The 25,335-nt window shown below is 46.0% G+C and overlaps 1 protein-coding gene across 4 annotated transcripts in view; it reads right to left on the bottom strand.

Annotated features, from left to right (window-relative positions):
• Positions 1 to 25,335, bottom strand: part of Thsd4 (thrombospondin type 1 domain containing 4) — a 562,869-nt gene that overhangs the window by 419,380 nt on the left and 118,154 nt on the right. For all 4 annotated transcript variants that reach the window (XM_076925454.1, XM_076925453.1, XM_076925455.1 and 1 more), the window contains one exon: positions 10,795 to 11,242. In XM_076925454.1, the coding sequence (XP_076781569.1) occupies positions 10,795 to 11,242 (448 nt within the window). The remainder of the gene's footprint in view (positions 1 to 10,794; positions 11,243 to 25,335) is intronic.

The raw sequence follows: 25,335 nt of genomic DNA, 5'->3' as shown, positions 1-25,335 counted from the left end.
GTAATGGGCTTGCTGTGTAACCCTGAAGATGAAATTCACAGCCCTGAATAGGAAGTCTACAACAAATTCCTTCCCTCAAGCTCCAGGGGTCTGTGAGGAAGACAGTGGAGGAGATTTTAAGAGCCAGAGACTGTGAATGACTTGGGGAAAAAATAGTGTTTCCTAGACAGAAAGGGCAGATACATGTAACACTTCACAGTTCAGACCCACACCTTGGAGGAGGGGAAGAGCACAGGGAGCTCTGGCCATAGCCAAGGATGCTGCAAGAGGGAAAGTCAATTTCTTTGATGGAATGATGCCTGGTTTATCAACCACGTGCCATGGCAGGCCCCATACTCAGAAGTCAGCTACCACAAACCAGACTCAGTGGTTGGAGAGTGAGGAGGTGGGTGGGTAAGGAGATGGAAGAGGATCCAAGGAGGGGAATGCTGGCCAAAGTACAGTACATGAAGCTCTCAGTGAATAAAATAAAAACAGTAATTTTCCAAAGAAAAGAAAGAAAGGAAGGGAGGAAGGAAGGAAGGGGAGAGAGAGAGAGAGAGAGAGAGAGAGAGAGAGAGAGAGAGAGAGAGAGAGAAGGAAGGAGGGAGGGAAAGTAAGAGAGAGGGAAAAGGAGGAGAAAATGGAGGAGAAAAGAGAGGGAGAGAGGAGAGAGAGAGACAGAGAGAGACAGACAGGGAGAGGAGGGAGAGAGGGAGAGAGAGAGAGAGAGGGAGAGAGAGCAAACTCAAGTACTGGCACAGCACCTAAGCCTGGTGCTGACCACCTCTGAGACAGATCTACAAGCCTAGGAGAGGTTCAGTCTCATGGGCTTGATGAAGCAGCTGCAGCCTTAAGGAGTGAGGACACCGCCACGCAGGGCAGGGAACTCCTGTTTTCTGTCTCTCTGGTACATCACATCTGTTTGCACTTGTCTCGTATTATCAGCATATAATCTCCTCAGTTTTAGCAGGCCCCGCAGAGCTAATACTTCCAGGTTCAGATGGCTGTACATTTGTTAGATTTTTAGATTGGTTGTTTCCTGATGTCCCAGGCTGAGTCACCCTTCACCTTGTCAGTAATCGTCTCTCTGTTAAGCTGTGAGTTGGCTGTGGGCAGGTTTCCTGAAGAACTGAGCCTTGCCTGTGGGGGCACAGATTCTCACAGTCTTCAGGGCAGAAAGCTGGCAGTGAAGGGGGAGGGTAGGAAGTTATGCAGAAAGAGAACAGGGTTACTCAGTATGGAACCCACAAAGGCTGCAGCTTTTCAGCCAAGGAATGCCCCCTGGGAGATGGGCTCCCCTCAACTGGCCCTGTCCACCCAAGAGAGGGAGACATGGTTTCCATCAGAGAAATGAAGATGTACTTCAGTGTGAGCTGAATCCTTATAAAGACCCATGTGCCCTATCCAAACTTCTGTTTCACAAGTGCCTAGGGGATACTATGAGTCACACAGAGAATTATGAAAATTAATTCTGGCTACATTTCTAGCAACCCTGGTTAATCGGAGTTGACAACTTGGAGTGCCTAATTCCACAGCTCAACAGGCCACCATCAGTGATCAACAGTTACCTTTTGGTAATTAAACTATTTTCTTTTCCTGAGGAGATGAGGGGCACCATGCCCAGTGGTGGAGCACCACACACAGTGAAGATAGTGCCAAGAAACTTGACCTTGAATCTGCCTGGGTCAGATATGTACTTTAAAAAAAAATCCTTGAAGTTACTCTGGATTCAATCAAAAGATCAGCAACTATGGCAACAGAAGGTACACTTAACTTTTCCCTTGAAAGGATCTAAAAGAGAAATCTAGAAATGTTCTCAAGCCTTGATGAGGAAGTGGCTGGCAGAAGACATTCTGAAGAGACACAACATCCCTCAATCAGACTATTAGACTGATGAAACAGAGGACCCCAAACAAATGAGACTTTCCTCAAGGAGTCAGATGGTAGGAGGAAAGGACACCCATCAGAGAATGAGTCTCCAGGAAAGACACCAGTTTGTCAGAGCACCCTGCAGGATGGACTAGCAGCCTGGATATGGACAGGTCAGAGTGGAGCAGGGCCACACCTTGGCTGGACTACTTAGAAGTGAATATCCTTGGCCCTCTATTTAAACCTTGCTCTCACTTCAGGGCCCCAAGAGGAAAAAGGACTTGAGGGTTCTGCTGGATCTCTGTGCTTCTTTCCAATGTGGCCACATTGAATACAAACACTTTTCTATTTTCTACCTCTATTTTGACTCTTTTAGTTCGCTTCATGAGGACAGGTAGGCAGGCCTACTTGGGATAGACTGTGACCCCCAAGTCAGTAACTACCAAGTGACCTACTTAGGGGCCTGGGGAGATGGTTCAGTCAGAAAAGTGCTTGCCACAGAAGCAGGAGGACCTGAGTTCAGATCCCCTGGGAGTCCCCGGAACCCATGTGAAAAGCCAGGGTAACGTACATTCCTGTGACCCTGCACTAAAGGGACAGAGACAGGAACAGCCATGAAACTCGCTGGCTGAGCAGTCATTGAGAGAGCCTGTCTCAAAAAGGAGGGGAGGTGAAGGAGAAGATTGAGGAAATATATCCCAAGTTGACCTCCACACCTGTCATATGTATTCATGTCAGCACATGCCTGCATGCACACGTGTGTGCATGTAGACACACACACACACACCATCTACTTAGCTTCTTGTGGCCTAACGTGTAAATCACCAAAGGAATGGCAAACTTTGCATTTGCTCTTGCCCACACCTAATCTCCAAAGATCTGGCTGAGGTTTAACCCAGTGTGCAACAAAGTTGCCAGTTTACAGCACTGTTCCACTCCCATAATTCTCTGCTCACTGAAATGGTTTGTCTGAAGTCAAGGCATTACACTTCATTTCTGATCTGAATGTTTCTTTTTCTTTCTCCCCGCCCCCTGAAAATAGAAGGGATTCTCAGATACATTTAGTATTGTGTGTGCTTGTGAAGAAATAAGATTGTACCTCTTATACATTCTGCATACACTGTTGCACTAATCTGAATTTTTCTTAATTCCCAAGTGCATCACTTTTCATCCAAGAGAAGAAGCTCATAATGTTCCCCCGAGAAGAAAAGTTTTCTTCTCATTCCAGGGCACAGGTCAAAGCCCCAAAGCATGTCAATGTAACTAAATCCATCCGCTCACCCAGAAGAATATTTTCTTTTTTAAAAGACAAGGTCTCATGTATCCCAGGCTGACTTTGAACTCATTGTTTGGCCAAAGGTGACCTTAGACTTTTGACCTTCCTGCATTTACTTCCCTAGTGCTGGAATGAGGGCTGTGTCACATCTGCTTTATGTGGTCCTGGGTATCAAACCCACAGCCTCAACTATGACAGGCAAGCACTCTCCCAACTATGCCATATCCCCAGCCAGAACCCTCTATTCTTAAGTCCCTCCCCAACATACACACAACCACACACACAAAACCGCACATACACAACCACACACACATACAACCACAAGCACAATCACACACACACAACCACACAAAATCACACACACAACACATCCACACAAACACACAACACAAACACACACACACACACACACACACACACACACACCCCTAGGCCCTGTCTCAGGTCATTCATGTACTTCCAATTCTTTAAATTATCTATAAATGTCTATAGCTGTACAAACATTTTTTAAAAAATGCTTTTTGCTAACTAGGTGACGATGAACACATTTATGCAAACATGCACAATGCAAACTGTCCTAAGGAACTTAAACCCTTTAGTGGCCATATCAGGAACCCCATTAACAAGGACCTTCTGCTTCTGCCTAGAAGCGTAAAAGTATCCCACTGCAAAGCAAGTCATTGCTTGGGGTATCTGGGCTACTGAGGACATCAAGAAGAATCACGCCAGTTTCTCACAGGCCAACTCAAGAATGATACATAAGAACTCCTGGTAGGGGGAGGGGAGGGGTAGGGGTAGGGGTAGGGGTAGGGGTAGGGGTAGGGGTGGGAGTGAAAGGTGAGTGGAGAGGAATATAACATATAGGGGAGAAGGTGGGGCATTTAGCCAGCTACACACTTAATGTATATTCTAGCAAAATAAAGAGTCGACTGACCCTTAATGATGATCTTTTTTAAAAGCTGGTCCCTGAGGAGACAGCATCAGTCTGGTCCCTAAGGAGAATGCAGTAAGTTCAGTGGGCCTAAGAGAAGATGCCAGGGAAAGACAGATACCTTAGTCTCAAGTGTCTTGATGGGTTAATATGTCCAGCAAATGCTAATATAAACCTAGAATCAGATGATAGAAAAGATTGTTTAACTGCATCTTCTAAGGCACCAGAAGTTTGGTTTCCCCATCTCTGATAGCATTTCCCCATTTAAAAAAAAAACCTATTTTTTAAGTCTAGAGGGGTGGTTCTCAAACTGTGGATCATGTCCCCTTTGGAGGTCAAACATCTACTTCACAGGGGACATGTATTAGATATCCTGCACATGAGGCATTTACATTATAATTCATAACAGGAGCAAGATTATAGTTATGAAGTAGCAAGGAAATTATTTTATGGTTGGGGGTCACCACAACATGAGGAATTGTATGAAAGGGTCATAGCATTAGGAAAATTCAGAACCACTGATCTTGGGCCTGACTGAGATCCCCTGTAAAAGACATGGCTGTCGACTGGACTTCCTGGTCTTAGCTATAGCCAGAAATCACAGGGCAACTGATGAATTGGAGATACCTCTGTGTCAGGGTTGTGTCTTCACTTCTGAAGGTGAACTTACTCCTTGCTGGGGAAGACGGTTCTCTGGGAAGATTTCCTATTCTCCCCAGAGGTTCCCAAACTGCCTGCCCCTTCTCCTCAGCATGCAGGAAGAAGCTCTAGGTCTCATTGCTTCTTTAGTCCACTGTACCTGGAAAATCCACAGCCTTACTGACTCCATCCAAGCCAAGTAATGACCACCTTCTTCACCTGTCCACATAGGGGCTGGGGTATGGTTCAATGGTCCAATGCAGACAGCTGGGTTTGACCTTCCCATACCTAGAGTTAAGCCTTGGAGGCAGAGATTATACTGCTCTCTGACTTATGGGAGCCAAAATAAGTGGCCCTCCAAGCCAAGAACACGTATCCCAACACCCAAGTTAGGCTCCCCTTGCAAAGCCACCTTCATGGGTACTATCTCATACTGCCTTGCAAGTCTAATCACTAGTTAAACCAGACAGTTAGTTTGCTTGCTTTAAAGAAAAGCAAACAACAACAGGGTCTCTTTAGGCCTTTAGTGAGCAGCCTGTACCGGCCTTGGACTCACAATCCTACCTCACTCTCCCAAGTACTAGAATTATAGCCATGCAGAATAGCTTAAGCTTGTTTCTGACTTTTGTTCTGCATAAAATGTTTCAAGCACATGCATCTAAAAGGTCAAGCAAGGCTCCCATCATGTTGCCGTACTTTGGTCTGTTAAAAGATACATTCTGATTAAAGGCTTCCAATTATTTATTGTAGGAATGGAGATGGGAGGTGGATTCCAACCACCTGGCAGGTTCCTGCGACCCCAGTACAGTCCTTCTCCCTGATCCTAGCTAAGCCCTTTCTTTGATCTCACATGCTCTTTTCTTTGTCTTTGCTGGTCATTTTTAAAAGCTAACTTAACCACCCCCTACTCAGCAGAGTCTTCCCCAACCCAGGGCCCCACTCTGTGCTCCCAGGATTCCCCTTGCTTTGTCGTGTATTCTAGCACCATATACAATGGAGGACAAGTACTTGCAAACAGGCCTCTCCCTGCATCTCTTTAGAGCCAACAGTTCTAAACCTGTGAGTCGAGACCCTCTTGGCAAACCTCTATCTCCAAAAATATTTACATTACAATCCACAACAGCAGCAAAATTACAGTTATAAAGTAGCAAAAAAAAAATAATTTTATGGTTGGGGGTCATGGCAACATGAGGAACTGTATTAAAGGGTCACAGCGCTAGAAAGGTTGAGACTCACTGTTTGAGAGCAATTATGCTGTGGAGGGAGGAGCCAGGGACAGAAATGAGACAGGGTGCTGAATAAGCCTGTAAAATATTTGTCCCTCACCCAGTCTCCTCAGAGTCACCACCATGCATCTCAGAACTGTGGTAGGAATCTCAGAACCACCAGGAGAGCCATCAAAACTCAAGTAAGATATGCTTAACATTAGTTTAAGGATGGAGTTGAGAGACTGGTGTTTGCAACATAAGCGAGATTTTATCCCCTTCTTTCTCTTCTCCCAGATAACAGCCAGAAGAGAAAAGGTGCATGCATATTATTTTTAATCTTTGGAGAGGATTTAAGTGCTAACGTACATTTTCTTGTTAATTCGGGTAATATTTTCCATAGTACTGTCCTGAGGCATTTTCCTTTTAGAGTAGGAAGATCTGCATGATTTAGGGCTGCATCTCACCTCTTCGTGTTGGGGATCATGGGAAGCATGGAGCTGTCTAGGTGACATCACTGCCTAGGACGTGGACACTGCTCTCCCTAGAAAAGCCTTTTTGCAGAGTTGGTCCATGGCTGAAGTCTAGGAACTTAGGCTTCAGTATAATTCTCTTCGCGCTCTGATAGTAAGCATAACCCCCAGGACTCAAGTGTTTCTATAAACCTCGGGGTTTACGCAGAGCATCTGTCTTCCTTTGGGAGTCTCAGATTTTATAATGAGACAGAGAACAGCCACATACAAAAGCCTTGGTGTAGAGAAATGAGTCTCTAGCAAAAAATTCACGTGTCTCTCAATAATTCATCAAGAGAGGGCCTGTGATGAGATTCTATCGGAGAGGACTCTTGGGTCCCAGGGCTTGGCTGTCTTTGGACGTGGTCCCTGTGCCTTTCTCTTTTCCAGGTTTTCCTTATATATTCACAGCATAATAAGCTAAGAGGATGGGTCTATACTCAATCTCACGCAACCTCTCAGGAGAGCGTCATACCCAGGACTGGCCTTGGAGGACGCCTAAAAAAATGGAAGCTTTTAAGTATTCATGGAGTGTGGTGCAAGTCTCAAGAAGTAAAAAACTTATAAAAAGAAAATAGGCAAGAAAGTAGCTGGACCCATGGGAGAGGGAGATAAGTCTCCCATTCTCCATAAATACAGGCAGGGTGTGTTCCTGGGACAGTTGCATGCACTGTGTAGAAGGTCACAACAAAAAATATGAAATGATACCTCTAAGGCACAGAACATTTGATTCTGTCCTGTATTGGTGACTGTGGTGGTCTGAATATGCTCCGCCCAGGGAGTGGCACTATTAGGAGGTGTGGCCTTGTTGGAGGAAGTGTGTCACTCTGGGGGTGCACTTTGAGACCCTCCTCTTAGATGCCTAGAAGAGACAGTCTCCCTCTAACTGCCTTCGGATGAAGATGTAGAACTCTGGCATCTCTAGCACCATGCCTGCCTGTGTGCCACCATGGTTCCCGCCACCATGCTCCAATCATGATGAGAATGGACTGAACCTCTGACACTGTAAGTTGGCCCCAGTTAAATGTTTGCCTTCATAAGAGTTGCCTTGGTTATGGTGTCTCTTCACAGCAATGAAACTTAAACTAAGACAGAGATTTAACTATTTCCCACTTTTAATGTCCAGAGCACTGGGTATGATGGTGTGTGCCTGCAATCTCAGCAGAGTTCCAGGCCATCCTCTGCTATATAGTGAGCTCATGGGTGGTTTATGTAACATACATGAAAAACAAACAAACAAATAAACAAACAAAACTTGTACCTGCTATTGAAAGCATAGAGTATGTGCTTGAAAACTGCAAGTCAAGAGGCCAAGACACCAGAGAGATGACTTTCTGTATCATTCCTAACTCATTTTGTTTGTCTTTGTCTTCTTTTTCTCTGTTTTGGTTTGGTTTGGTTTTTGGAGACGTGGTCTTTCTATGTTGCCCTCACTATGCGAACCAGGCAGGTCTCCAACTCATGCCTGCCTCTGCCTTCCAAATGCTGAGATTAAAGACCTAGATCACCACATCCAGCCATAGATCTCTATTTTGCAAACAGTAATTAGATAATAAATTGATATGCCTGAGGCTGGACAGATGGCTTACATGTCAAGACCACTTGAGGGTCTTCCAGAGGACCCGAGTTCAAATTTGAAGTATCTACTTCAGATGATTCACAAATGCCTGGAACTCCAGCTCCAGTAAACACACACACACACACACACAGAGAGAGAGAGAGAGAGAGAGAGAGAGAGAGAGAGAGAGAGAGAGAGAGAGAAAGACAGAGACAGAGACAGACAGACAAAGAGACAGAGACAGAGAACTTTCTCACACACACACACTCATAACATACACACATATACACACTCTCTCACACACACATAGCACTCTCACAAACATATATACACACACAAAGCACTCTCACACACACATACACATAGCACTCTCTCTCTCTCACACACACACACACATAGCTCTCTCACTCACACATATACACAGAGACAGAGAGACACAGAGAGAGAACTCTCTCTCATGCACACACACATAGCATACACACATACACACAGAGAGTACTCACACACACACATACACACACATAGCACTCTCTCACACACTCACACATACACATAGCTCTCTCTTTCACACACACACACACACACACACACACACACACGAATGAAAATCAGATGAAAAAAGATTAAGTAGACAACAGTTCCACATTTATTCCCACTGTTCTCTGTCTTTTCCTTTTTCTTTATGACTTCCTTTGATCTCAAAATTACAAGACATACTTGTCAGTGGGAGAATATGTGTGACTTTACCAAAGAGTTGATTTCCCTTTAATAGAACAGCTTTAATGGTTATTCAAAACAAGATCCACATCTGATCCCGTAGGCAAGTAACTCCTTACTTTTTCAGTTCACAAAACATTTTTAGGCAACACCTCATTTGATTCTCATAACAACACTATAAAATATTTGGACTTTTTTTTTCTTTTTCATTTCAGAGGACCAAATGTAGGGCCTCGTGCGTGCTAGCCAAATGCTCTACCACAGAGCTTCATCCTCAGACCAATAGACAATGGGACTTTCATCTTCCACGGCACGGAATTCATTGCAATTTGGCAGGCTGGCTGGCTGGCTAGCTCTGGCTTTAGAAAAATGAGTGCTTTATAGAAACGAATAATTCCCTACAATCTCACCATGGACGAACAGGCTAAAAGGCAGAGCAGGCGTTTGGAGGAATTATTAAGATCACAAATTAAGTCACTTCTATGGACTCCATAGCAGGAAATAGATTTTTAATGAGGAAATTGAAGCTAATATGTACCAGCTGTCCTGTTACCCACCGACGAGTATTAAGGCAGATTAAATTATTAATGAAAACTGTAGCAGCTTAGAAACTTAACCTCTTCCCAGTCCCTGCTCCTTTCCATTCTGCCTGGCCCTTCATTGCTGTTAGAAGCACCGTGCCTAGTCACACAGTTCATAACGATCGCTTGCTTTACTATCTGGGAGCAGTGGTGTCTGCCTAAGTTGTTAAACCTTGCTTTGCAACTGTGAAATGAAGAGGGGAACAAATTCACTGAGTTAAGCAGAAGATCAGAGGAGTCGGGAAAAGTAGCATGTGCAAGGCCTGGCTCCAGGGGAGTTACTGATGAAAGCAGAGATTACTGAGATGTGGGAAGAAGGAAGGACCAAAAAAAAATACATTTTGAACTAATCTCCAAAGCGGGTATTCAGATGATCTACACAATGAGATGACTGCTATTCAAATTCTTAAATTCCTGAAATAGCCCACCCAAGTGAGAAAGTAATTGCTGGCCAGAGCACTCCACACACATCTCCCATCCCAGCTGTCCTGGCTCTCTCCTGAGATGGGCCTCGTCGTGATCTCTCCATTTTCTCCTTTGGTTGTGCATCACCTGAGGTGCTTGCTCTCCGGAGTAGCAGGGAGTCTCCAAGAAGATTGCTAGGTGGCTCCCCCCGCCCCCACCAAACACCTCCTTCCTTGGCAGCCAAACTGCACCTGACTCATGAGCAAAGAATGAATATTGTTGGGGTAGGGGAGATGGTTCATTTGGTAAGTGTTTGCCACAGAAGGGTGTACCTGTGATCCCAGCACTGGGGAGACAGGAACAGGGAGATTCCTGAAGCTTTCTGGCCGGTTAGAATAGCTGAGTCAGGGAGCTTCAGATTCAACAAGAAACAAAATAAGGAGGGGCTAGAGACATGAATCAGCAGTTAAGAGTATCCACCGCTTTCAGAAGACTCGGGTTCAGCTACCGGGACCCACATCAGACAGCTCACAACCACATGAAAGTCCAGTTCCAAGGGATCCAATATCCTTTTCTGGCCTCCATGGGCTCCTGTGCCCACATGATATACATGTACTCACAGAGGCCCACACACACATACACAGAAGTAAAAATAAATAAATATTTAACAAGACAAGAAAAATAAGTTAAAGACAAGGTGGAAAGTGGGCGAGGAAGACATCTGACATTGGCCTGTGCCCTATACATGCCTGTGCATACACACAAATAGGTACGCACATACGAAAACAATATTGGCACAAGCCACTGACACTCTGTAAGTTGGCACCCCGAGATGGATAATTGATAATATCACTACCACACAATTGTTGATGCAACTCCATCAGTTAGGTATACTTCCTTTTTAAAGCATTAGCTTCACACACACACACACACACACACACACACACACAAACACACACACAGAACACATATGGGTGAATACATGGAAGAATAAAGGGAAAAGAGATAAAAGGTCTGTTGACATGAACTCCCTCAATCTTTCAGGTAATGGGTGCCAACTGACCAGGAATTAAGAGAAACAGCTGCCTCCAAGCCCAGGGTGAGGTGCTGGGTACTCACGTTAGTGTTGCACAGTTTGTATTGCCGATAGGCCCCGATGCAGGAGATTGCTGTGGATCGAAGATGCTGGGAGAAGGCCTGAGCTGCCCCTTGGGGCCTAGCACCATTGTTACCGCTCAATTCCGAGCTGTGGAAGAGACTTGAAGCTGCAGGATAGCTTTGGTCTTGGGTCAAAGGCAGCTGATAGATAGAGGCGTCAGAAGGTGGCAGTCCAGAACGAGGGCCACTGTCGCTCTGATAGAGAGGTCTGTTGTGGGAGAACTGGTGGGTTGGTGGCCTGTAGCCCTGCTTAGAAGCAGATGCCTCCTGGGACCTGGAGTGCCTGGATGAAGGCCTTTGTCTCCGAAGCCTCTGTGGAGTATGTGTGGCATCCGTCTGCAGTGGTAAGATGTAGGGAGCCTTCCCATAGCCATACTTGCCAGGGCCAATGGGACCTCTGGTCCTGCTCCTAAAGACAAGCACAGAACAAAGAGCAACAGAGTCATGTGAATTGCGTACCAACTCAAAGGCTCTGAAACCATGGCTCAGAAGAGACATCGTGGAAGCCAAGACAGAGGCTTCCTGGAGACTAGAGGAGAACGGTGCTGAAAATCAATGCCTGGATGGCCTGCAGGTAATGTGAAAGGTTAGAAGCAAGGTTAGAATCATATGCTGTGGTCAGTGCAAGCTCATTGCACCAGGGAGCTTGGCCATTTCTGCAAGTCATGGGGAGCTCCTGGGGTTTCTGAGACCTGTAAAGATGTAATTGCAACTTCAGCATCAATTAGTGTCCCATTCACTTTTCCCCCGATAATGTGGTTTTTTTTTCTTTCTCACTCAGCTGTGTCTGATATTCCACATGATCTCCAAGACCATGCATAGCCCAAGAGCATTCTTGGGTAAGTGAGGCTTAGCCTGACCCCATGACATTCTACTACAGTCCTGAGACCTAACTTGCATTGACCTTAAAAGACCAGAGGGGAATTAAGCAATTGTCTCTGTTGTCTCAAGGAAACCCATGCCAAGCAATAAATCATCCTCATGCTAAATCATCCTCATGCTGGCATGAATCTTTAGATTTTATTTTATTTTTTTAAAGATCCACTGCCTTCTGAGACTGTAAAAAAATCGCATATGAAGTGGTTATGCTCATCAACGTTTAACCACTGCATCTCTCAAAGCCAAATGCCCTGATTTGAAGCATTTTCCCACTCCACCGGGGGTCAGCTTCATGCCTCAGGTGGGAAGATGCAGTCATTTCTAATGATCAGGGTATTTGGCTGCAGGGTTGGGGATGTAGCTCATCCTCTCTGTGAACAAGGCTGGGTTTCTACCTCAGTACCAGTACCACAACAGAAAAGCAAAGACAGGTCCAGAATTCCACTGCCAATCAATTTCTATTACTATTCATTTATATTATTACTGCTTATTTTTATTTGTGTGCAGAAGAGGGCATGAGATCCTCTGGAGCTGCAGTTAGAGGGGGTTTGTAAGCTGCCAGACTGAGCACTAGGAACTAACCTCAGGCCCTCTGCAAGAAGAGCGCACACCCTCCAGCCCCAGGCACACATGCATGTCTATTTATTATGCAACTGCTGTTGACAAAGCACAGAGCTAGGAATGGTTCAGAAAAACAAAAGGGAACCAGGAATGTGTTCCAGGATCCCAACCTCACAAACAAAAGCAGCCATAGCAGAATGCAGGCTAGGGAAAGGACTTTGGAAATAACCCATCTAATTGTGTCTGGGGAATTCTGAGGCAACAGGAGACACACAGTGCAAGGGGTCTGAGAAGGTGCCCCCCCCCATTGGTCTGAGAGTACAGAAGCCCAGATCTCAGTGCTCTGTAGAAGGACTCAAGCCATCCGATTGTTACTTATTTGTGGAATGACGAAGCTGAATTAAATGACCGCCAAGGTTGCTCCAACTCTAAAATTATATGCTTTTGTAATAATTAATTCTACATTTATGTAAAGCTGGAAATGTGCCCAAGGGTTCCTCCAGGATGGCCCCATTAAAATAAGCACATTAAAATAGCAATCAAGGTGAAACATTGATTTCTTCCCTCCTGGGGAAATTCTTTCTCCACTCTATATAACCATGAATATAAAACTTAACAGAGCACAACTAATTATTAACATCTTTATCACTAATTGCACCTCCATTCTTGGCTGATACGGTTTTGAATTAAACTAAGCTGCAGTATTTATTTTACCTTCAGGCATTTCTCAATTAATCTTGGCAACACTTGGGACTCAGTTAATGGTGGCGGCTTTAACAGATGCCATTAAGAAGTTGGTCTTAGAATACACATATGAGTTGGACCCAATTTGCCTTTTTTCTTTCTTGTGGCAGGCCAGGTAAAATGAATGACATCATAGGAGGGGAAAAAAGAAGGGATTTTGGAACGTGTATGTTTTTAAGTTCTGAAAGCTGACCAAAAATGAAATCTAGCCCCGAAGTAAGTGCTCAGTGGAGACTTCAGTTGAAGGTAATGGAGAAACCCAGACAACTATAGTAGGATGTCTCACAGTTGCTGGTGCCTAAGACCTTGTTAGGATGCAGGTTCTGGGTTGCAGAGATAGGTTAGGTAGTCAAGTACTTGCTGTGCAAGCATGAGGAGCTTAGTTGATCCCTCCAGAACCCACATGACGAACACTGACCTGCTCGCCAGCCAGTCTAGCTAACCCAAGGAGCTCCAGCTGAAATTTTCTCTTGGAAAAAAAATAAGGTAGTGAATCATTAAGGACGATGCCTAAGATTGACCTGTAGCCTCTTCTGGTGGGTTCAGGGTGGGTGGCAAGAGAACTCACTAGAAGTTTTATAACGTAAGCTGTGTTTTCTGAGCACCCAGGAAGGTGGCTACTTCACCTCCCGGAAGGGAGATTGTACAACCTTTTATAGAATTGGAACACAAAACAAGGAGAATTGGGGTGGGCTGTTGCATTGGCCAATCATATTTTGACACAAGGGGTTAAGCAAGGAAGTCAACATTGGTGACTGGGCCTTATCCAGGCAAGCTGGTTTCAGAGACCTTGAGTCATCTTTGGCAATCATGTCCCCTCCTGGACTCTGCTGGCCTGGAGTTTTGGAATGATAAGGAGGTAAAGGGGTGGGCAAGCTGCGCATAGACGATTAACTAGGAACACATTTATGACTTGTGAGCCTGAGTGTAGATAACAGGATAACAGCATCTTCCCTCTTGACATCCTTTACGGGTTAGCAGTCAAACAGGAAACATCTGAAGAAGCAGCACAGGAGTTGGGCTCCAGGCACTGGGAACATGGACTCAATTTTGATCCTGACAACAAGGTGGAACTCGTTCCTGAGATGGCTGGACTCATAAAACTACCTCCTAACACTAAACACACACACACCACACACACACACATCATGTGCACACACACACATCTTATGTTCATCTATATCATATATAATATATACATATACATATACATTGAAAGAGGGCTTTGTTTGGAGGTCTGGGATAGAGCCTCAATCTCTCTGGAGATTTCAGTGCTGCTGGTCCACAGACCCACAGCTTTGAAGAACATAGTCACAGAACAGACTTGAACGTCGAAACAAAGGGGTCAAAATTCAAGATCAGAAATGCTTGGGTTTGGCGAAGAAAAAGATAATGGCATCGAAGCAAAACAAAACTATCCCTCTGCGGCCTATGGACTATATGAAAAGGTCTGCTTGCCTGTGGACAGGCTGCCTTGCTAAGTACACACTGATGAAGCCACACCTGCTTGGTAACACTTGTGGGCAGCAGAGAAAGCTGCTAGGATGGATGGCTGGGAAAGTATCTTCCCCAAAATAGACAGACCCTTCCCCTGGAGGGTAATACACATTTACAAATGTCTAGTTTTGTATTCATTGCCTTTTGGTGTGTGGTGGGAGAAGGGGGGAGAATAGTTCTTGCCAATCCCCTCAAACTACTCGAAATCTCTTGAAACAACCACACCTCTGAAAAGACAGTGATGTGAAAGCATTAGATGTTCATTTCATCCCGATAAACAGACTACTAAGAATGAGCAAGCGAGCCAGACATAGGATTGTGAGCAATTTGATTTCTGAGACCTCGGCTCCCAACTCTGGGTGAACAACAGAGTTGTCCCCACTTGGCTGAGACCACGTTTGTTTTCCTTGTGACCCAGCAGAGCAAACCATCCTGGTGGTTCATGGTGGCCTCTTCCTCACCAAGACAGAGACCATCTGGCCACTTGCAGGGGGCCTCCACAGAACGGGATAAATTTACACAGAGTTGTCACAATAAGCACAGATGTGTCTGGGGGTCCATGTGGCTATTTAACCCTTCAGGGAGAGCATGCAGTAGCTCTGCCCTGGGGAATAAGTTGGCTCCTTCTTAAGCTTTGTCTCCCAGAACCGAGCTGTGGAACTTCTTCACTTTAGAAGTTCCACTTGACACAATTTTAGCTACTTGCAAAAAGTTAGGCAATGTGCTGGTTAGGTTTACCTGTTAATTCCACAGCATTTAGAGTAACCTGTAGTCACCTGGAAAGAGAATTAAATAGGTTAAATTGACCTGTAGGCAGGCCTTGTTAGTTGATATAGGAAGACCCAGCCCACTGTGGGTGGCGCCATTCCTTATGTTGGACCCTGAAGTATGTAAGAGTGGAAAGGGCAAGCAGGCAGCACGGATACACTCATTCCCACCTGTTCTCAGAAGGAATCGTTTCTATCTGGATGTCCCCATAATAATGATCCATCGCCTGGAACTGTAAGCCAAATAAACCCTTCCCTCCTGTGTGGCTCTCAGTCAGGGTCTTTGTGAAACATATGAAACTGCCACAGGCAATACGGCTGAAAAGCTACAGTTCAGAGTTCAGAGAAGTGAGAGTGGTGGTCTAAGACACACACATAAGCCAAGAACCATGGGTTTGAACCACAGCTCTGCCACTACTGGAGAAGAGGCCAGAGGGCTCGCTTAGGAGCCTTCAGTAAGTTACTTGATTTTTGTGCCTCAGTTTCTCCTAATGGGGTCAGAACTAGGTTCAGGCTCAGTGAATCACTAGGATGTGACATTTCTGGAGATACCCTCCATCACTAATGACAGCTGAAGCCATTAGTGATGCTGTTTATTTGTTACATGCTAGGAATCTGCCTCACTCTAACTTCAGTGCTAAGCCCAAACTCATTCATAAAGATCATGTCACAGTTTGGTCATCTTGACTCTACCACAATCCTGAGCATCAACCCCCATTCCTGCCTCTAGGCTAGCCTCTGGGATGGAAGTAAATCTCCTAGTAGGTGTAGGTGTAGGTGCGTGGGTGCGTGGGTGCGTGCGTGCGTGCGTGCGTGCGTGCGGTCACAATAAGCTTGTGATTTGTCAGGTTTGAAGGAGGCCTGATTCTGCAACTGTGACAAGCCCTTTGGTGTCACCCTGCAGCAGTTGGAAGGCTTCAGCAGTAGCTCCTAGACATTGCCACCCACCCACCCACCCGCATCTAGAACCAGCACACTCCAGTCTGGGCTCAGCATTATAGACTACTGCCCTTCTAGTTCCTCACTGCCTCCCTCTGAGTGACCATTAAACTCACCTAGAACACTCGCTACAATAGATTGGGAAGCTCCACCTGCTAAGTCTGACCTGGGCCTCCGAGAATCTGTATTTCTGACAAGCCTAGGGAGATGCTGTTACTCGTTAGGGACCACTCTGTGAGGACTGTTTGATCAGCCTACAGCAGCCCAGGCCAGACACGAACTGGCTCTTGCACTTGCTCCTCTTCTCCACATGCTCTGGCTTGGCCAGTGCAGATGCCTACTGTAACCTTCTGTCCCCTAGGCCCTGGATGGACCAGCCCTGCTGCTGTGCTTGTGGTTTCTCCACAGGCTTCCCAGCCTCGGTTTGTATTTTTTTTTCCTCTCATGCTGCCTTCCCAGAACAGAACCAGAAATGCACACCTAGCTTCTACAGAGGTTTTCAGCAACATTTGGCCTGATCCAAACCCCAAAGCACTCTTCTACAGAAAAGATGCCCTTCTTTGGCCTCCCATTGGACCCCTGAGCTATCAGAGTATAGCCTTATTTTCTTATGTGTCCTTATATTCCTGCCTGAGTCACTAGAAACAGGTTCCCTGGGGGCTGGGTCTTATTTGTCAGGATCACCATAGCCTACTACGATGACTAGTACATAATAGGTTTTCACTTTTACTAATGAACCACTGATGTGCTAGAGAGATGGCTCAGAGATTAAGCACACTGGCTGCTCTTGCAAAGGACATGGGTTCAATTCCCATCATCCACATAGTAGCTCACAACCTTCCGTAATTCCAGTCCCAGGAGATCTGGCCTCTGGACACTGCACACACATTGTGTAAAGACATCAATGCAGGCAAAACACCCACACACATAAAATTAATTTAGTTAAAAATAATAACTAATCACTAAAAACTGAAAAGCACAAATGAGTGGTTCTGGTCCTTGATACCCACGGGAAGCAAGTCCCTTTCCTTATTTTATTTTTTATTTTATTTCATTTTTTTTTTTTTTTTTTTGAGACAGGGTTTCTCTGTATAGCCCTGGCCGTCCTGGAACTCACTCTGTAGACCAGGCTGGCCTCGAACTCAGAAATCCGCCTGCCTCTGCCTCCCAAGTGCTGGGATTAAAGGCGTGTACCACCACTGCCCAGCGCAAGTTCCTTTCCTTAACTACTGCATTTCTCTCATTTCTTGGCTATAAAAGAGTCAGAAGGCTGAGTGATAAATATCCTAAGATGAAATGAAATGTTATATTTTATCTAAAGAGCATGAATCAATTGTGGTCCTACAGACAAGGCCACCTCCCTCTAAGTCGGAATCAAAATGTTCTTTGTTGGGTAAGAACCTTCTGAGCATCAGACACCTATTCTCAGAACAAGACTAGCTGGAGAATAGCTGAGATAGGCTGGAGAGATAGCGGGGCCAGCCAAGTGTTTGCCTGGCAAGCACGAGAATCCTAGTTTAATCTCAGAGCCTACATTTAACCAGCTTGGCATGGTGAGGTGGGTTTGAAATCCCCACACTGGGGAGGCAGAGCGATAGTCAGATCCCTAGTGTTTGCTGACCAGATGGCCTGATCTACTTGTGAGTTCCAGGCTAGTGAGAAACTGTCTTAAAAAAAAAAAAAAAAAAAAAAAAAAAAAGATGTGTGCCAACTAAGAAATATTACCCAGGCCACACCCATGCACATCTGCACACATATGAACATGCAAATGCACACACATGCGTTTTGTTTTGTTTTTTTTTTTTTTTAAGGCATGAAAAAGTTAGAGTTCCAATCTGTGCATGCCCATCTCAGCTTAAAAACCACCCAGGCAAGGCTGACAGCCTCTTGTAAGAGATAGATGGTTGTCAGCATAGAGTAGAACAGGCAGTGGGGGATTATTTATGTTTCTTATACCTTCCCTGTTTATTTCCATTCTCTTTTCCCTAAAGCTCAGCCAGGTCCCTGCAAGAGGCCCAGCCCCTCAGCTGTGCTAACATTAACCACATTCAAGGACCCAACATCCGAGGGTGCAACAACCCCTGTGACTGCCAGCCTCTGAAAGGGAGCCTGAAAGCGGTGGGGGTGGGGACTCTACACAGGGGTCACCTAAGAGCCCTATTACCCAGCGCATGCCAAAGTCTCCTTGCGAGGCTTTTCCAGGGAGGTCCAGGGTTTTCCACAATCAGAGAAATAACATGCCTTGCACATAGATATATCAGTCAGGTAGCTAGAAGAAATAAGTCTTTCCCCAGAGAATATGGCAAGGATGCTTGGAGGCAGAAGGATCGTATCCCCTGAGAGAGCAGACTGACATACGGTTGGATGAAGTCCCTGTGCTAGATTCTGTTGAAAACATGGCCTGTACTGTATCTAATGGATAGTGCCCACAGGGGTAGAAGGGCTCTTCCTGCCACATTTGAACTCTGTACTGTCTCCTTCAAGCAAAACCACTTACCAAGCCAGTGTTTTACAGCCTAGTCTTGGCACCAAATTCCCGCCTGGGGAAGTGTGATGCTATGCATTGTACACCCCTGCCTGCCAAGTGCAGAGATGCTGCATCTGAAGGTTGCCCTCGACTCCTGGCTCAAGATACACATGGGCATCTTCCTGCTCTCCCCTCCTTCCTTGTGGTCCTCAAAGCTAGGAGAAGCAGGAGGAAGACTGGGATTTGCGATGAAGACCCGACATTCCCAGTTCATCAGTAAGACCAAATGTTATCTCTTAAAAAGGCTTTTAGTGCGGTAGTAAAACAATGCCTTCTGGGCATGGCAGCACTCACGAACCCAGAGCAGGCTGTAGGCTTTCTACACAGAAACCTGTGCAACATCAAACCAGTCAACACTCCAGTGTGGGTGGAGGAGGGATTCAAGAGACCCCAGCGCTAGCTGCAAGTTACTGGCAGTTGATGGCTGCTGGTTGAGAGAACGAGTCCTTTTCCTTTGGGGGTGTGGCCTCTGGTAGGTGCTATGTTACTGAATGGCCTACACGCATGCACATATAGGTAGCTCCAATCGGGTGGGGGACTTCTGGGGTATCTGGAGGACCTGGAAGGCTCAGAGGGTAGAGAGAACCAAAAAACACTATGTACATGCGTGGAATCCTCAAAGAACAGATAAATACAATCTAAAAGCAAAAGCCATCCTGAGGGTGTTTAGAAATTAGGACTATACCTTAGTTGGCAGGTAGCTTGTTTGGCCACACACAAAGCCTTGGGTTCTTTCCCAAGTACTCAGAAAGTAGGTGTGGCAGCATACACCTGTAATCGCAGCACTTGGGAGGTGGAAGAAGAAGGGTCAGGTATTCAAAGTCATCTTCAGCTATATAGTGCATCTGAGGCCAGCCTGGGCTACAGAGATATCTCTAACAAAAAAGTAAGTAAAAAGATTTGTGAGCATGCGTGCACACATGTACACACACGCGTGCGCGCACACACACACACACAAACACACACGACACACAAAGGACAGTAGGAACTACCTCTAACAGCTGTCTTTCTCGGTGCTGGCAGATGTGCAAAAAATAAGGGTTTAGGACCCCACATCACATGCTGCTGAACCTGCAGCATCCCTGGTACTCTAGCAGGAGGGATGGTCTGAGCCCGCAAGCACATCTCTTTCCCAGAGCTCAGTTCCAGAATGACATTGAGGATTGCAATATCAGAAAGGAGCCAGATATCACAGACTAGGCATGGTGGCATGCACCTATAAACTCAGCACTTATGAGGCTGTGGCAGGAGGATGACTGGAAGTTCAAGGCCAGTCTGTGCTACAATAGTGAGTTCCCAGGACAACCTGTGCTGCCATGTATGATCCTGTCTTGAAACAAAGTAAAATTACCGCAAGGGGAAAGAAATCTTTAGGTGTGGGCGGTGTGGGTGAAGAGCCAACCTCCAGGCTGCAGAGGGCAGAAGCACAGCCTATCCTCCAGGCGATGGAGAGGAGTTAGAACCTGGAATCATTCTTCCTTCCAGCAGTAGTCTGTGTAGCAGTCAGACAAGAGAGAAACTGAGAGGGAACAAACGGAGATCAGGCGGATGCTGCAGCTCTGAGTGCATCAGAGAGAACCACAGGCTCTGTGGAAAGTCTGTTACCAACATGTCAGCTGGTCGGGTCACGGCAGTAAGCCATGTTCCTACCCAAATTGTGACCATGGACTGTAAACTTGAAGCATAGTGTATATGCCCTTCAACAGGAGAATCTGGAACCAGCTAAGTTATGACCCATTCAGACTCTGGAGGAAGATGGTTAAAGGGCAAGCCAGGTGCACATACATAGATGTAATAAGCTCCCCCCAAAACAGAAACAGGGGACAAAGGAACTAAACTCAGAATATTAAAGAGTTCCTATTCATGTGAGAGAGGAGGGGGGAGAGGGAAGTAGGGAGGGGGAGGGGAAGGAGGAGGTGGAAAGAGAGGAGAGAGAGAGAGAGAGAAAGAGAGAGAGAGAGAGAGAGAGAGAGAGAGAGAGAGAGAGATTATGAACAAAGGAATTAACACACACAGCAAATGTACGCATGCCCAAAACAGGACTTGGGAGACTGGAGAGATGTCTGAGCACTCATCTTCCCGAGGCTGCTCTTCCTGAGAACCCGGGTTTGATTCCCAGTAGACACATGGCAGCTAACAAGCATGTGGAACTCCAGTTCTAGGGGATCAAAGCTGTCTTCTGGCGTCCACAGGTGCTGCATGCACATGGTACATACACACAAGCAAAAACGCTCATACATATAAAATAATAATTTTTTTTTAAAAAAAACAAGACTAAGAGGATGGAGTAGAGGCAGACACACTTGAGTTCCTCCTCTTTTTACTGCCATTGCCTCCTCACACCACACACACACACACACACACACACACACACACACACACACACACAAGGGCTTTCAATATATGAACACAATATGCAAAATTCTGAATTGTTTTGCATTGAGTCTACAAAACCCACCCAGTCTATCACTGTGCCCTAAGGAGCAGAAGCAGATGTCTCCTGGCAGAGCAGTCCTGATGCAGTGGCCAAGAGAGAACTCAGTGAGGACTCTTAGTCCTTATACACGCAGATGCTTCAAGAAGGGACACAAAATACCCACTCATGTACATACAGGAAGCCCCCAAAGCTGGAGTGATCAGGAATCAAAAGGTTCTGAAATGTCTGTCTATGGCAGAGGTGGGTACTCTGGGAGATTCTACATCACCAAGAGTCATCAAATCCCAAACCTGGGCGAGGCTTCTTAGAACCCAACCTCTCTGTGGAAAGAAGAGTTGGGATTATAAAATGTCCACTACTTGATTTTCAGAGAAGACGAGCATGCCTAGTCACAGTCCCTGTGTGGCTAGAACCAACCCATCCATGAAGTACCCAGTTGAGAAGCCTCTTATACTTTTGATTTTTCCCACATTGACCTGGTCATAGTCATTACCCTCTATATATGACACTTTTATGGGAGCTGAGGATATGATTCAGTCAATAAAATGTTTGCCTTCCAAGTGTCATAACCTGAGTGTGGTCCTCAGAACCTATGAGAAATCCAGCCTGCTGGCCAGACAGTTTAGTTGAGCTCCAAATGCTAAAGATTCTGTCTCAAAAATTCCAAAAAAAAAAAAAAAAATAGACATCTCATCTAATGTAGGCTTACATACAAATGCATGCACACCTTGTGTTGCGCACACTCACACATAAGATAAATAAACGAGCCCTTTTTGTGACTCATCTCTGGCTAGAGAACAAAGTTCAGTTCAAAGGGAGTTTAGGTTTGAAGTTATCTGATACCTTCCATCAGGAGTCCTAAATCTTCTTGGTCTACTCTCTAGTCTTCAGTTCCTCCTGTATCCTGAACCCCAAAAGCAATGTATCACCCACCAGGTCCCCAACAACCTGACTCCACTTGGAATACTGCCTCATGGGTACACCTGTGCACTAGTGCAGGCTCCTGGTCTTTGCCCCATTACGAGTGCCCTCACTAGGCAGCCTGCACATCCTTCTTGGCTGTGATATTAACACTCTGGCTGGGCAGTGTTAAGATTCAGCTTCCTCCTACACCTTTAGCTTCTGCAGGGCCAGGCTCGTCCATTGCTATATATGTGTGTATAATCCTGAGCTAAGCCCAAGTCTGATACAGAAGCACTCTAAATATTTGCTGAAATAACACGAGTGAGAGGCAGAAAGCTTAAATGTTTGCATTTCTGACCAATGGGCCAGTAAAGCCCACAGCTCTAGGCTAATTCATAGAGACCAAAGGTTCTGAGCTCCAATAAACCAGCCGGAGGTACACGGGTGGGAAGCAAAGAGAGCTAACAAAATTAGACAGGTAGCCAGTGGCTACCTAGAAAATTCTCAGAGCTCTAAATTACAGGGAGGAAGTTAAGAGGGAACAGAACCGAGGTACAGAAACACATGTATTCCAGGCCGTAAGCTGAAGCAAGCTGGGCAGGAAGACGTTTGTGGCTAAGGGCTGGAAGAGCCTTATTTTCCCTGAAGCTCCTTGTTTCTTTCCCACCCGCTGCCAAAAGGGGAAGAAGATCTTGTGCAGCCAGAGTTCAAAGAGGCTTTGAGCAAGTGGTTTGGGTTGAGCGCAGATGCCCCTTTAGAAGTTCAGAAGACTGCGGTGCCTGCCAGGCTGGGTCTCAGCAATAAATTATTTGGTGTCTACAAAAGATAAGAAGCAAAACTCTGGCCACTCAGTGAAGTAAAATTTCAGATGGCGAAAACCACAGCTTTCCTGGCTGACTACTGTGTCACAAAACCATGCTGAGGGTTTGATCAGACCTGCCTCTGTGCCCCACGACTGGCTAAGGTGAGGGGTAAAAGACAGAGTGAGAGTCCACTGAAAGGCTTGTTCTGAGCCTGCATGAAGGAAGGGACTCCCTCTCCCACTGCTCTCTGCAGGTGAGGAGAGTGGGAGGGACTTGCTAGTGACTCCCACTCCAAAATTTTTATTAGAAGATTTTATTTATAGTTATGTGTATATATGCTTGTCTCTGTATACATGTGCATGGCACAAGTGTGTTGGTGTCTGTAAAGGTTAGAAAAGGGCACTGGATGCCCTTACCTTGGAGCTGGAGTTACAGACAGTTGTGAGCCACTGAAAAAGAGATGCTGGGACCTGAACTAAGGTCCCCTGGAAGAGCAGCAAGCAATCCTAACTACTGAGTTTCTTTCCAGCCCCTCATAAGAAAGCCAGGCTTTAAGAAGACTTTGGCCCATTGACTGCCTGCTACATTGATGAAGTTCATAGGGTGGTGCCCTCACACTACCACCCTCCGAAATAAACTGAAGCAGCAACCTTCAGAACAGACCCAGTCCCCCTGGGAATTAGCCCTGGAGGAGACTTTGATTCCCGGCATGCTCTACAAGCATCTGCTTCTTCAGAATTATATGCAAAACCAGCCTTGTCCCTAAGAGCAAGTCACACACTGCTCGCCGGTGCTGTGTACCTGGGTGACCCTGGGCTCTGGGTGACACTGCTCTGAGGTGTGTTATTTAATGTGATACAAAAAAAGAAGGAACAAGGACAAGCAAATGGGCATTAGAGGAAACCGGTTCCCACACGGCAGAACCATCGATGGTCAAACATCAGTAAAGATGGACTTAGAACAAAGCATGTCACACTCATTACAGGAGGGCACCTGAGAGTGCATGGTGTGTGCCCTCCTATTGGGGAAATGACTTGAATCAGAGAAAGAGATTTCCTTTGGGATTTTCAAAAGCAAGAAATAAACTAGTAGATGCCGGAGACATTCAAGCAAAGATGGTCTCCACATTCTATGTTCTGCTAAGCAAAGCATCCCTGGAGGTGGTATGGGGGGGCAAGGGTTTGACTGGCACAGAGGTGTTTACATGGGATGTACAAAGAGCCCAGCTGCTCTATCAGCAGCTTTGCCTGCTGGGCCTTCCGTGACCTGTGTAACCAAGGACAAGTCTCTATACAGCCCTTCTAGCCAGCATGCCTGCTCCAACTGGCTATTATACAGACTTGGTGAAATCGTTCCCCGGAAGTGCTAAGATCAAGGTGTGGCCCCAGTGGCTACTCCCTAGTGGCTGTTCCCATGAATACTGCACTGCAGAGCCTCTGACCTCTTCCACGTGGGGACCACAGCGGAGGCTGACTGCCAAACATGGCACTGAGAGCTGCGGAATGGCTCTGCATGAAGGAACAGTGAATGCATTCATTGCTCCAGTATGAGTAAGAGAAGCCCTCTTGGGAGTCCAAGCTGCTGCCAATGTGGGTTGTAATCCGAGCCTGGTGGCTCTTGGAACTACAGGGGTTTAAGGGGAAACTGAATGGGATTACCTGTAGGGCAAAGGGCCTGGCCAGAGCAGATGCTGAGTGAATGTTGACTCCTAACCCCTCTCCCCTGAGGCTTCTCACAGTGCCCCTTGCCCAGTGGCTGACCCTCTATAGGCTGAGAAAAATGAAACAAAACAAAGCTTAAGATTGATTTTCTGCAAGTTCTGCTGAATTCATTAACATAACAATGATAATGGTTCTAACACGAATTATGGTTTCTGAGCATCTTTTATGAGATGGGCTCATAGCATAAGCAATGCTATTTCCCTTGAATTCTGGATGCCTCTGAATTTGTATGACATTTTCTGGGGGGGGGGGGGTGTCTGTGTGTCTGTGTGTCTATGTGCAGGTACACATGTGTGTTTATGTATGTGGAGGTAAGAGGACACATATCACTTGAGTATCGTTTCTCCTGCTCCTCCTCCTCCTCTTCTTGCTCCTCCTCTTGTTCTTCTTCCCCCTCTTCCCTCCTCCTCTTGTTCCTCCTCTTCCTCTTTCTTCTCCTCTTCCTGCTCCTCCTCTCCCTCTTCCTCCTTTGTTCCTTTCAGTCAGAATCTCTTTCTGCCACAGGACTGCCAGGCTAAGCTGGCTTACCACCAATCCCCAGAGATTCTCCTGTCTCTGCTTCCCAGCAATTGGATGACAAGTGTTCACCATCACACTTAGTATTTTTCCATGGGTCCTGAGGATAGCACCCAAGACCTCGTGCTTGCAAGGCAAGCACTTCACCAACTGAGCCATCTCTAAGCTCCTTACACCACTTTCTGTGTGTCAAATTACCATAGGTCAC

Source organism: Arvicanthis niloticus, chromosome 26, assembly GCF_011762505.2.
Source record: "Arvicanthis niloticus isolate mArvNil1 chromosome 26, mArvNil1.pat.X, whole genome shotgun sequence".
Lineage (NCBI taxonomy): Eukaryota > Metazoa > Chordata > Mammalia > Rodentia > Muridae > Arvicanthis > Arvicanthis niloticus.
Note: the sequence above shows the minus strand (reverse complement) of the source record. Positions and strands in the feature narration are given on the sequence as shown.